At 44.5% G+C, this 13,000-nt stretch overlaps 1 protein-coding gene across 4 annotated transcripts in view; it reads left to right on the top strand.

The window, feature by feature from the left end:
- Positions 1 to 13,000, top strand: part of RALY (RALY heterogeneous nuclear ribonucleoprotein) — a 222,734-nt gene that overhangs the window by 110,220 nt on the left and 99,514 nt on the right. For 2 of the 4 annotated variants that reach the window (XM_044984560.1, XM_044984559.1), the window contains exon 3: positions 6,072 to 6,173. The exons of the other annotated variants lie outside the window; for them this stretch is intronic. In XM_044984560.1, coding sequence (XP_044840495.1) covers positions 6,084 to 6,173 — 90 coding nt within the window. In that variant the 5' untranslated portion in view covers positions 6,072 to 6,083. The remainder of the gene's footprint in view (positions 1 to 6,071; positions 6,174 to 13,000) is intronic. 4 annotated transcript variants of the gene reach the window in all.

Genomic DNA, 13,000 nt, shown 5'->3' with positions numbered 1-13,000 from the left:
GAAACAAACTTATTTAGTTTAATCAGGACCAGAGAGGAAAGTGAGGAACGTCACAGAGACCTAACCAAGCTAGGTGAAAGGGCAACAGGATGGCAAATGGAGTTCAATGTCAACATATGCAAATAATACACATTGGAGGGAAAAATGTAAACTGTTTGTACACCTGACAGCCTCCTAAATTATCCGTGTCAATTTAGGAACGGTATCTTGGCTTCACAGTAGACAGTTCAATTGAGATCTTTGTTCAGTGTGCACCTGTAGTCAAAATAGCAAACAAAACATTAGGATGTATAAGGAGTAGGATAACTAGTGCAGGTTTGGAGAAGGGTGATGAGAATGATCAAGGGCCTGGAAAAACTCTCGTATGAAGAAAAATTTAAAAGACTGGGACTGTTTACATTAGAAAGTAGACAAATAAGTGGGGACATAAAAATATATATTAAATAATGAATGGTTTAGAGAAGGGTGATCAGGAACTTCTGTTCTCCCTATCTCCTAACTCAAAAACAAGGGGATGTTCACAGAAATGAAAAGTTGTCAAATTCAGAACCAATAAAAACAATACTCTTTCACACCACACATAATAGATCTGTGGAACTCACTGCCACATGATATCACGGAGACAGAAATTTAGCACGATTCAAAAAGGAGTTGGGTGTTTATGTGGATAACAAGAACATCCAGCAATGGTAGTTATTGCTATAAAAATTATGAAGAGGTTTCAGGCCTTATACCAATCGCTAGGGATTAGGAGGAGTCCTATGTGGGGAGCAGATTACCCCACATCTGCTACTGCCAGGATTCTTGCATCTTCTTCTGAAGCATCTGATGCTGGCCATTGTCAGAGATAGATGCTGGTTTAGGTGGGTCTAATCCAGTTGGATGGTGCCTACGTTTTGCAGTTGCATCCATTTAGTCCACATTTTACAATGTTCACCTATTTCATAGGCCTTTAAGTACGTGGTCTGATAATGTTCCACGTGGCATTATTATTGAGAAATGGGAGAAATACGGATTGGATGACACTATTATAACATGGATTCCCACCTGGCTAAAAAAACCTGAACACGGAGGATCAAATTCAGTGCTGGTGTAAACTAGAGGAGCTATATTGACTTCAGTGAAGTTGGATCTTTTTACGCCAGGGCTGAGTGGAACTCAGTGTTATATTGGGAGGTGGGTGTCCAATGGGATATCACAGGGCCCAGTCCTGTTCATCATTTCCTCTGCTGAAGCACAGAGTGGATAGTGATGCTGGGCTTTGAAGGTGGGAAGATACTTAATCACAGATACTTTGGAGGATAGAATTAAAATACAGCCCAATCTTGACTAACTGGAGAAATGGGTTGGAATTGTTAAATTGCAGACTCCGTTTAAATGGTTCACATAGGAAGGAAGATGAAAAAGCCCAAGCATTGAATGATGGCATCCTGGCTAGAGAGGACTGGTACGACACAAAGAGATCCAGAGTCAAATGTTCACAAGCACTGATTCTGAACAATTTTTTTTTCTGTAAAATTGGAATTTCCAGTGGAACTGAAATTCCAAGTTTGATTCCAGCTGTAGTGTAAATATAACAGATATGGTATCATTGGAACACACAATATACTGAGGGTGTTTCCATTATTACTAGCATTAGATGTGACTGATAAATGCCACAGGTGCACCTGACACTGCACAGTCTGTTAAAGACATCACAGGGTCACTGCCCCAGAGAGGTTACAGCCTGAGGCCCCAATCCAGCGAGGTGCTGAGCACCCTCAGCTCTCATACCTGTTCTGTACCTCGAAGTGCTGAGTCCACAGTTGGGGTCAGGGACAAGGAAAGGTCAAGATATTGGCTGAACAGCAATGTGACAATGGGGTGGTAAGGTGAGGAGATCCTGTGCACAGGTGATGGCGTAAATAAATATTTTCTGTCGTTGCGGTTGGGCAGAGAGCAGCTCTGGAGCCTTTATATTCCATGTGCCCTCAGGGTGAACACCACTGTATAACAATGAGCTCCTGTTTAGGAAATCAAAACATGCGGCCTTTCTGTAGCATAAGTAGAATATTAAAGCCCTGGGAATGTATCTTTTTTAGATACAGGGCCAGGTTTTTAGCTAGTGTTAATCAAGCCAAGTTCCAGTGAATCTACACTACTTTACACTAGCTGAGGATCTCTCTCACAGCGTGTTGTGCATACTCAGAAATAACCTGGGCTCTTGCAATACACGAATAAGGAATTCTACATTACGCTATTCTAGAAATCCCAGGAGAGCTTCAGAAATCAGTGAAGAGTCTTCATTGTGCAGGTTATTTATCTTTTTTGTAAGTAATCGCACTAGAATGTTTATTGTGAGCCAGGAAGAGAGATCTGCTCCCCAGAGCTTTCTGCGGTGGCATTCAGCATCTTATCTGAGTAAGCAGAATCACTGCAAAGCAAACAGATGCAGGGTCAGGTAGGGCACACTGCAGCCTGGGAGCCTTAGAACAAAAGGCTCTTTGCGTTCCCAATAAATTGGTCTCATAGGAATTTTGCTTTGAAATTATAATTGACACAGGGGAAAAAAAGATTCCATAGACTTTGGACTCATTAAAACACTCTGTCATTCACCAATGGCTTATTTCTGGCACCTAATCAAAAGAAATTAAATTATCTATCTAACTAACTTAATTTATTGCTGCCTGTGATGTATAGACTGAAAAGTACAAAGTGCTGCATGTCGAGAATGGAGGGGGTTTGTTACCTAATGTCTTCGTTTATCTGTCTCTCTCACTAAACACCCCACATGAACTGAAAAGCCCCTCCATGCTCAGGAGCAATTATGTAGATTCTTATCTTTTTTAACATCACGGTTTATTGGGATTTTTTAATATATTTTAAAAAAAAGAACATTTTTGCCAGCAGATGGAAAACCGTCTGAGTCACAAAAATTAGATGGGGGAGTTTCTCAGGCTTTTGGGGACAAAAAGAAAACAGCCCAATTTACAGGCCTGAATACCCAGATAAATAGAACCTTGGGTGCAAAACTGCACGCTTGTTTGTTTGACCGGTTAGAAAACGCAGTGTAGCGAAACACTTTAAGTATGACCCCAGTTTAGCAAAGCATTTCTATTCAAAAAAGCATCTGAGCATGTGCTTCACGTGAAGAATGTGATTCATTCATACTGAAGTCAACTGGACTTAAAGCACATGCTGAAAGATAGGGACATGCTTAAGAGCTGCACTGGATCAGGGCCTTAGTATGACTTCATGCACAATCCTGTGGGTGCAAAGGACCTGTTAGCACCGCATTGTACACAAAAATCAGGTGTAAAAATGGGTGCACATACCTGTGTGCATAATTCTAGGCCACAGTGAAATCCAAGGTTTGGGCCCAGTCCTGAAACTGGATTAATGTGGGTGGATCTTTACACTTGTGCAAAGTCCCATGGAGGCTGGGCCTTTGTTTCTTGTTGAGGTGATGCTGAGCTGATTCTTTGACTTTCTTGAATTAAACTGTGAATTAGGAATAGTGGCGGGCCCAAGGGTGCATCTCTGACATGCTCAGGAATCCTAGAGCAATTGCATTTTGTAAAGACAACAGGGTAATTGTCACGAGAGAAGCACCACATCTATTTTACTCTTGGTGGTGTTTTGGAATCTGATCTTCTACCTCTTTCTTTCATTCAGCAAGTTTTGATCTACGGTTTGTCCCCCTCAAGGAGACTCAAAAACTCAATAAATATGAATAACATGGAAACAGCTGGTTGAGCTCTATGCATCGAGGACCCAAATCAATAAGCATGATTTTCTCTCCCTTTATTTTCCTGAAATCCAGTTAATCAAGACGCTTTAATGTGAGGATGGCTCTATTCAAGATGCTATTCAAGGAAGAAATAATACCTCCTACTTGAATCAATCCTAAGATAACTCACAAGACCCTTTCCATAATGACCTTTGCTCTGGGTGGCTTATATCCTTTTGGGATAAATAATGCCAAATCAAACTTGTCCAGAATTATAATGTGATTGCACAATTCTGTTGTCCTGCTCATTTTTAATGAGTGGATAAAATACCTTTAGAATTTTTTCAGTCATCCTGGTAATGAGCTGGTTTGCAAATTTTGTGCTTGGGCTGGTAACATTTTCATGACAATTTTTCAAGGCTGGATTGTTCTGAGATCAAAATCTTAGCACTCTGATTCTATCACAGGGAAATATGGGAGAGACGTCTAAGTCCCACCAGTTATACCAGGAATACATTGCAGGCATAAAAATTGCTGACAAAATTATTTCTGGGTACAAATTTGTCTCCTTAAAGCCCTACCAAGTGTTTTTCTTCATTACCATATTGACTTCTGAGCTACCACTATGACTTTACTTGGCAACGTGTGGCTAGCTAGGAATAGATCTCCAGTCCTCACTGATTGCCATATATTAGGGTCTGGTCCTGCTGCACTGAAGTCAATAGAGATTTTGCCATTGACTTCAGTGGTGCAGGACATGACCCTCGTCTCAAGAAAAATATGATCTCTCTTTGAACATCGCGGGAGGGATTGACCATGCGCAGATGTTACTGCCGTTCTAGGGTCCTTGATCTCTGAAAGCTATGCAGCACTGCAGAGAAGTCAGATCATAACTCTCTTTGTGTAGATCTCTCTTTTGGAATCATTACACCATCGGCCATGTCACTGCTACGCTCTTCACCCTAATCAGCCGTCTGCTACCACTGTAACTTTGTAAGGCAGCAGACTTAGAAAATCAGAAGAATACATCTAAAAGAGACCATACTTTGAATGCTCACATGCAGGTGCAGTATGCAAACACCCAGGAGATGAACATGCATGCCCACCCGTAGACACACATTCACACACATACTGATGAACACACATGGAAACTCATGTATGCGCATACACATGCCTGTGAACTCACATCTACCTACCTATTTACTCACATGTACAGTCCCATCACCATTTTGAAAGGCCTCTAGAGACGATACACTGCTCATTACTCGGCCCCACAGATTCCCAGCGTTCCACTGAACTGTGACCTTTGTTAGTCAGCGTCTCTTTACACACTTGAATGAGTTAAAAGCCATGCCGCAGTATCATACGCCCTGCAATGCATTCTGTTTGTAGTGCATACACATTATGAGTCACTCACCACTCAGTCAGCAACAGGTGTCCAGTATGCAAAACAACCAATGCTAGTGCCCCATGACTTTGATCCACCACTCATGCACCAACTAGCTATTGGTGCACAACTTCCAATGACACCAATGGGCGTTATGAGCATGTAGTGTGAGGGGAAAAGGAAGAAGCTAGTCAGAAAGGCGTTCGCTTTCTGCAATGTGTTGGATTTCTGACATATGACTGCATCGGGTCTCTTGCCATCACTTGTTAGATGTATGGTATGAAGGACCATTTCTGATCTCTTTTTTGTAGTGCTTATTAAAAGCCGCATGCAAAGAGCTACAGTTCCAAAATGCACATGCAAATCAGTCAAGATACTTCCGATCCAAGAGTACTAAGGGACCCCAATAGCTGTGTTCCCCTGGAGAGCCCAGGAGAAAGGCCTGCTTTGGGGTTTAACTCTTCTAAAAAGCAGGTTGCCTGCTTAACATTAATCCACGAGGCCATGGGTGTGAATGTGAAACCAGGTCAATAAATAACCCTCCTCCCCCTGCCCCAATCCCATTTGTGCTGGAAAGCGGCATGGCTCCATAAGCATTTAGAAACAGGATGACAATACCAAGCTAGCAAATCTTAAATTCAAGGGGTGAGGGACCACTAATCAGATGGCCGTTGTTCTCTTCAAACCTGGAAAACATAATGTGTTTATTCCAGCAAACTGGGAGAAATTAGATAGATGTGCTTAATTGTTAACAAATGTTTCCAGACAACAAAGAGGTGAGAGGTTGAGTAATTACCCAGGTTCTGATAGCTGAGTAGCCAATAAATTGTCAGAATCCTTAATATGCCTGCACAGTTTTTGTTGCTGTTAAGTGGATGAAGCAAAGACCTTGAAATTACAGGGGCACCATCATCCCCCCACCTCCCACGCTCCCTAGGAACACTCACAGCTGCTTTAAACAACTTAATATTTCAGACGCCAGCGTCAATGGTCCCTCGCTGCTTTAATTACCACCTGCGATCCAGGAGGTGCATTCGGAATGAAGGGGTTGGAGGGAGCATGGCAAAGTTTCCTCAGGTTAGTCTGCCCCCTTGACATTTTATTTGCTCAGAGATGGAGTGGGAGGCAGACAGCCCATGCACCTGGAGGATCTTAGAACCCTTTCAAGCACCTGTACAACAAGCTTATCTCCTCACTTTCCCAGCTACAGTAATTGAATGTGAAATTACCCCAGCCCTTAAGAGGGTTCTTGAAATTAATGAGACCCATCCCAATCCCTTGCCTTCTCTCAGAGCAGGATTTGTCTGGGCAGAGGAAGCTCCTCGTCTTCCTTGGTCTGGGGGAGAGGCGCTCTCCCCCCCCTCGTGCAGAGTGCTCCAGGAGTTCCCAAGGGGCAGACACATGCACTCCTGAAAAGCTGCCTACATGATGAGAGGCAGTGGCAATCGGCTTCCTCCACAGCAGCACCCCAGAGCACCTGAGTGAAATCCAGAGACATGCACAGGGCAATGAGGGCTTTTGCCACTGGGTGACCTGAGTTAACGCAGCAAGGAATTTATGTTATTGCTGATGAACAGAATAATCTTTTGCATTTATATCACACCACTCATGATCCCAAAAGTATGTGCTCACAGATGGGAACCTTTGCACTACCAAAATGCAGACACCTTTGCAGAGGTGCTGGAACTAGGGGTGCTGGGAGTGCTGCTGCACCCCCTGGCTTGAAGTGGTTTCACTTATATGCAGGGTTTACAGTTTGGTTCAGTGGCTCCCTGCACTCCCACTACACAAATGGTTCCATCACCCCTGCACCTTTGGGTTGGAGGACGGCAGGTAGACACACAGCTCACTGCACTGTAGTGGGCAATGGGAAAAATATAGTTTCTGGGGACACCAGAGCAAACACTTGACCTTACAACAAGATCTCAGGTCTCCACGCACAGCAGACAAGCCCTTGCATTCACAAGAAAAACCCACAAAGAGTGAACTGTGGAGAAAACAGTATGTCAGGATGCAATTACTGACTGTATCATAATGCAGATGCACAACATGATGTTCTTTTTATGTAGTTATTTTTTATGTAGGGCTTTAAAAAAGAAAACTGAAAAAAAAAATCCAGAAATTTCACCATGTGGCATCATTCTGACACCCCTGTGGGACATCAGCAGGGTTGGAACCTTTAGATCCATCACAAAGACCTCTGCTACTTAATCCAATGGATTTAACTGATAGCAGTAGTAGGCTGTCATCCTCTCTGTGGACCAGCACTGGAGGGGAATCAGACCCTCTGCCACTAGGTTTCACAGACACTTGCTGAGAGCGGAGGAAAGGTGACATTCAGGAACCTTGGGTTCCAACCCAGGCTCTGCAGGGGAGTGCGCTGTAGTGAGCACAAATTCTTCCAACCATTCTCGCCTTCTGCCCCATCCCTTCCAACCGGCCCCAGTATCTTCCCCGCTCCTTGTCCCAGTGCTATTCTTCTCACCTAGTGCCAGTCTTCACTCTCCATGCTTATCATTATAGTTCCAGTCTCCTTGCTCAGCAAGTCCTGCTCTCCCCCAACCAGACTCTCTGTCCCAGTCTCCCCTTCCCATTTCCAGTCTCCTTAACCAGCCAGTCACAATTCCCCCTCCCCAACTCCCAGTCTCAGTTTCCATTGCCCCTCCCATAGGCTTCCTTCCCAGTCTACTATCCCGTCCCCTGCAAAACCAGCCCTCGTCCCCCCTGCATTCAAATCAGACAGTTTCCCACACCCATTCCAGCCCATGCAACCCACCTTGGCACTCCCTTCCTTCCAACCTCCGAATGTCTGAGCCATAGCCTGACTCTCTAATGCAGCTCACCTCAGAGCAGCTTCTAGTTTCCATCCCTGTCCAAACCCCAGGAAACAACTCTGCCCCCAGCAATGCACATGATTTAATTATGGAGAATAAGGGTTGAACCTGACGTGCAAGCGAGTCCATGAGGCAAATTCTCTAGGGATGTTTAAACCTGAGGATTGGGCCACAAACCCACACTTCCCCATATGATGACAATGACAGATCAGAGAAAGGTTGGTTGTCTCCTTGTCACAGTGATTGGAAGATTTCCTCCCCACCCCCCGGGGCATAAATGTTAAGATAGAGTTTGCCTGAAGAATGTCCTACATAGAGTCATTTATTTTGGGGCAGTGTTAGTCTCCCCTGGAAATCTGACACATTGTTTCATTCTTATTTCTTTTATGGATGCCTTTGCTCGATCACATTTATTTTTTGTAAAGACATTGCAACAGCGAGACTGATTCAGCATATGGGCAGTTGGAAGATAGCACAGCACAGATCAACATCTGATAAGATGTAGGTCAGAGCTGGCTATCTGTAGCTATTTAGTCCAGTCCCTACTCTTCCAGCTACTTTCTCTGTGAAGTAGATTGTCCAGAAATAACTGAATAGCTGCCCATTTGTGTACGAGGATTCCTTTTCTGATCCCACTCGTTCCACAGAGTGTAGAGGATCATTCACTCATCTGGATTTCCTCTGAGTGGATTGGGTACAACTCATATATTTTCACCAACTAGTTGCATCAAAACATAATGCTCAAACTACGGGTTATTCACAACGCTGGTCAAAGTTCTTTGAGTTTTGAAATTTTGCAGAAATCTGAAATTAAAAAAACCCACAGGAATTAAATTAAAACAGAATCACAAACATTTCCCCCCATTTTCAAACTAATATTAAGCTGGTGGGAATGTTTTGAGCTTTGACATTCCAAATTTTGAAAGAAAATCAGGAAAAAAAATCCAAACAAATGTGATATCCGCTCTCTCCTCCCCACCACCACCACGTTTGGGTTTTTTAGGCCACCTCTAGTTGCTGATCAACTTTGACTATTCATTTTGTGTGGTTGGTGTCCTGTGGCTGGAGTACTTTACACAGCGGAATAACATATAGCATCCTTTCCAGGACAAATAAGGGTCCCTACTACAATTCATTCCATTGTGGGGACTTGCCATTTTCATAAATGCCCAGCAGCCATCTCAGTTTTCATGATTCGTACGTAATAAGTAAACTCTCTGAGGTCCAGGCCATCTTTTGTTCTGTGTTTGCAGCCCCTAGAACACTGGTCTCCTGGTCCATGATTCATAGATTATAAGGCCACAAAGCACCACTGTGATCACCTAGTCTGACCTCCTGTATAACACAGGCCAGAGAACTTCCTTGAAGTAATTCCTTCAATCTTTCAGAAAAATATCCAGTCTAGGTTTCAAAATCTGGAGAATCCACTGGGTCTCCTACACACTGCCACAATACAATTAATAAATAACAATAATCCGTTTAATATGTCACTTTTATTTACAAAAACATTCATGAATCACCTTTTTTCCTCCCACATCACCAGCTCAATGTAAAGCGAAGACATTGATCCATGTGTAAACAGTAGCTGGTTTTATGGGTACTCGAACTCTCTCACGTGCAATTCATCCTATAACACTCTTATAAGGGGCACTGCCAATTTCTTTATACTCCCCAAATTCGCTGTTCCTTGATCTTCCTGATGGATTTTTTTAAAAGGTTTAAACTTAAAGGCCATTTTTTTCATAGAAAAAACAGTATAATTGCACAAGCCATTTAGAACCCAACATTCCAAGCTGAGTTAACCCAACACTCCTTGTGTCAACATGCCGTATGCATGCACTATACCCAGCAGCCCATGGAGTGCACAATTGCACAGCATTTTCAGCACAAGTGAAAATGTCACTGAAGTGGAGCATGAGATTCGGGATGAGGGCAGAGATGCTGGTGGGAATTTTGAGGCCGCTTTTGCAGTGCACATTTGAGTTTCCAGCTGGGCTGGTTGGGATGAAAATCAATGAGAGTTTTGCCCGAGGAATGGCTGGAGGGTTCAGCCCAGAGCCCATTTTACAGAAAATGAGACTGAGACAGACAGATTAAGGGACATGTCCAGGGACACAGAAGGTGTTCCTGCCCCTGCCACACATACAAGCACTTCAAACCTAAACATCTTTTGTCTTTGCAAGAACTGAGACAAGCCAGCTTTACAGGTACATGCACAGATGATGATTGTTGCTTCCACCCCATTTTTAGCAGTACAATCCACTCTGTTGCTATGGTTTCAGTACTAATGGATCACAGTATGGGAAGTAAAACAACCTCTCAGATGAAAAAGGCCTCAGTAAATTTCGAAGGGATTTACTGTTATTAATAAAACCCCAGCTCCTGGGGTGTGGTGGAGCCACTTCCTGCCATGCCGCCCACGCATTCTGCCCACAAACCCAGTTTAACCAGCCATTGGGGGAACCTTCCTCACTCACCAAGATTCTTCAGTAGTCGAGAGACTCCATCCCTGCTATGACATAGGGGCGACTCTGTTCTCCTGTGAAGCACAGCTGTCACATGAGCCCTGAGACCATTGACAGTGGGTGTGATTCAAAGCAATCTTCAGGCTGCTCTAAGTTACCCTAAGGGACCAGCCTGGCACACAGCAGGGCCAGAATCTGGGGAATCCAATGGCCACCTCTGAATCCCTTCTCCTGAGCTGCTCTGGGCTCCCCTGGGCCAGGATCTTGCTGAGGATCTGGGCCAATATTTCTAGTGGGGGACGTTACATCTTACAGTTAGTGGGCTTAGTGCGTACCTGCTCCAGTCTATTACTAGCCTGTTAGGAAAGAATCCTGTTACCATTTGATTTACCTGTGTGTCTGCTTAGGAAATGGAAATAAATGCTGAGGGGACTGGGCTTCCTAATGGACAAACCTGTGTGTGTGTGTGTGTGTGTCTGTAGTGCACCATCTTACAAGTCCATCTTGATGTTTTTTAGGTAGGAGAATGAATGTTATAATGAGTGAAATATCGATTTCCCATAAAAGGGTTTTAATCACATGCCCTGACACCTCAACTGGGACAGCGCTCTGCTACAACACCAAATTGCTCTTCATACCCCATCTATTTTTCAAACCCTGTATAAATGAGCCTGCTCGCTGGATATATGAGCATGCCAAGCTGTCATACATCATGGAAAAAAGCAAACCACTAGGATCCAGCTGGGGAAGGGAATGAACTGACAGTCCCACTGGGGAGGGATGGGGAGAAAAGAGGCTTGGCTTGCCTTTTGGCCATGCTTGCAGCCCAAGGACCGCTCCATTGGGGTGGCGCTTGCTCTGCTGCTCGTCATCCTGGTGGCTTTCTTGTTCCTGGAGATTTTTGTTTTCCTTGCCACGTGCCCGCTGAGCTAGGAAGGCAGGTGTTCCCATTGTGGAGACAGCAGGAGCTAATCAGCGGGACAGCACTATGTATCGCCCTGCATTGCTCTTATTTTCCATGCATGGTGGAAGCACGACCAGAAGATTCACTTCATAACCCCCTAATGCAGATCTGTAAGGCCTGGAAGGAGCAGAGAGTGGGGACAGGGAGGGAAAGAAGGAAGAGAGGTCTTTGCGTAAAGAAAGGCTCCTATGTTAGCCCTGCCTAGTCAGGTGTCACAGCAGTGGCCCTTTCAACTGAATTTGGGTGGCAAGCGTGCGCTCCTGGCACTACCCAGACATGGGCCTGAACTGAATCAGCTGTTGCAGGAGCTCCAGTTAGGCCAGTCCAATGTCTGCTTGCTGCTGCACACCCAGGTGACCAGGGCTTAGTGAGGGTCAGCTATCACACCGGTAACACTCTCCTTTTCAGTAGCTCCGCAGTGCATATTGCAAACCCCAGTGACTTAAGCCTCACAGACCCTCTGTGAGTTGCTATGGCAAGGAGCCCATTAAAAATACATACAGTGAAATCCTTAGCTGCTGCAAATCGGCATCACTCCATTGAGTTTAATATGCTGATTTATATCAGCTGAGGTCCTGGCCCTTAGAGAAACATTATTATCCCCATTGTATTGATGGGGAAACTGAGGCACTGAGCGGTAGTGACTTGCACAGGACCAAACTAGGGACTTGCGCAAGATCCAGCGGTTGGAAGCAGAAATTGGATAAACTCAGGCTAGAAATAAAGTGCAAATGTTTTAAAATAAGGGTCACAGCTTACCTAGGGACATGGTGGAAGGCTTTAAATCAAAATAGGGTGTCTCTTTCTAAAAATATGCTCTAGCTCAACCGTAAGATATGAGCTTCATGCAAGAATCACTCAGAGCATGTCTACATAGAGATTTTCTGCACAGCAAGATGGGATGTATCCAGTGCACAGCAGCAGGGCCCACACCAGGAACCTGTAGACGTACACCCCAGCTTGCTGCACGGTAAGTCTCCATGTGGACATGCCCTCCGCGAAGTTCTATGGTCAATGTAGTGCAGGAGGTCAGACTAGATGATTTTAAAGCCAGAAGGGACCTTTATGATCTATGAAAACCAGTGGCAAAGGCAGGACCAGAATCTGGGTCTCTTGGGTCCCAGTGCTGGATTTTATACTGTATCTGTTTTTACCACTCCACTACTCCAGTTTTATGTTACTGTAACTCCAATCAGTGGAATTACATCCGTTTAAAACTGCTGTAATGGGGTGGGGGGGGAGAGGATCAAGCTCAGAATCTCGTTGAATCAATGGAATTGCATCATCTTAAAAGTGGAGCAACGCCGTGGAGCATCAGAGACGAGATGTTGCCCTTAATTTGGCTCGTGAATTGCTCCCGTTATCATATAAACCAGTTGGCGACATAGGGAGTGTCTGGGCTCAGGTCTGGAATGGGTTCCTGGATCTATTTCACTCCCCTCTTCATCATTTGTCTGCAGGCAACTGGCTTTCTGTGTTCCCTTCCATGCCCTCTGCTCAGGATGCATTTGGATCTCTCTCTAGGCTTCTGAACAGGAAGCTCATGCTGTAGCAGGATACTTCCTGCCTGCTGAGACGAGGCGCCATCTAGTCACAAACTATTCCTTTATGCTTCCAGCCGAGGGCAAAGTGACTATTCCA

This window comes from Mauremys mutica, chromosome 13 (genome assembly GCF_020497125.1).
Source record: "Mauremys mutica isolate MM-2020 ecotype Southern chromosome 13, ASM2049712v1, whole genome shotgun sequence".
NCBI classification, from domain to species: domain Eukaryota; kingdom Metazoa; phylum Chordata; order Testudines; family Geoemydidae; genus Mauremys; species Mauremys mutica.
This window is presented reverse-complemented; position numbering and strand designations above follow the sequence as displayed.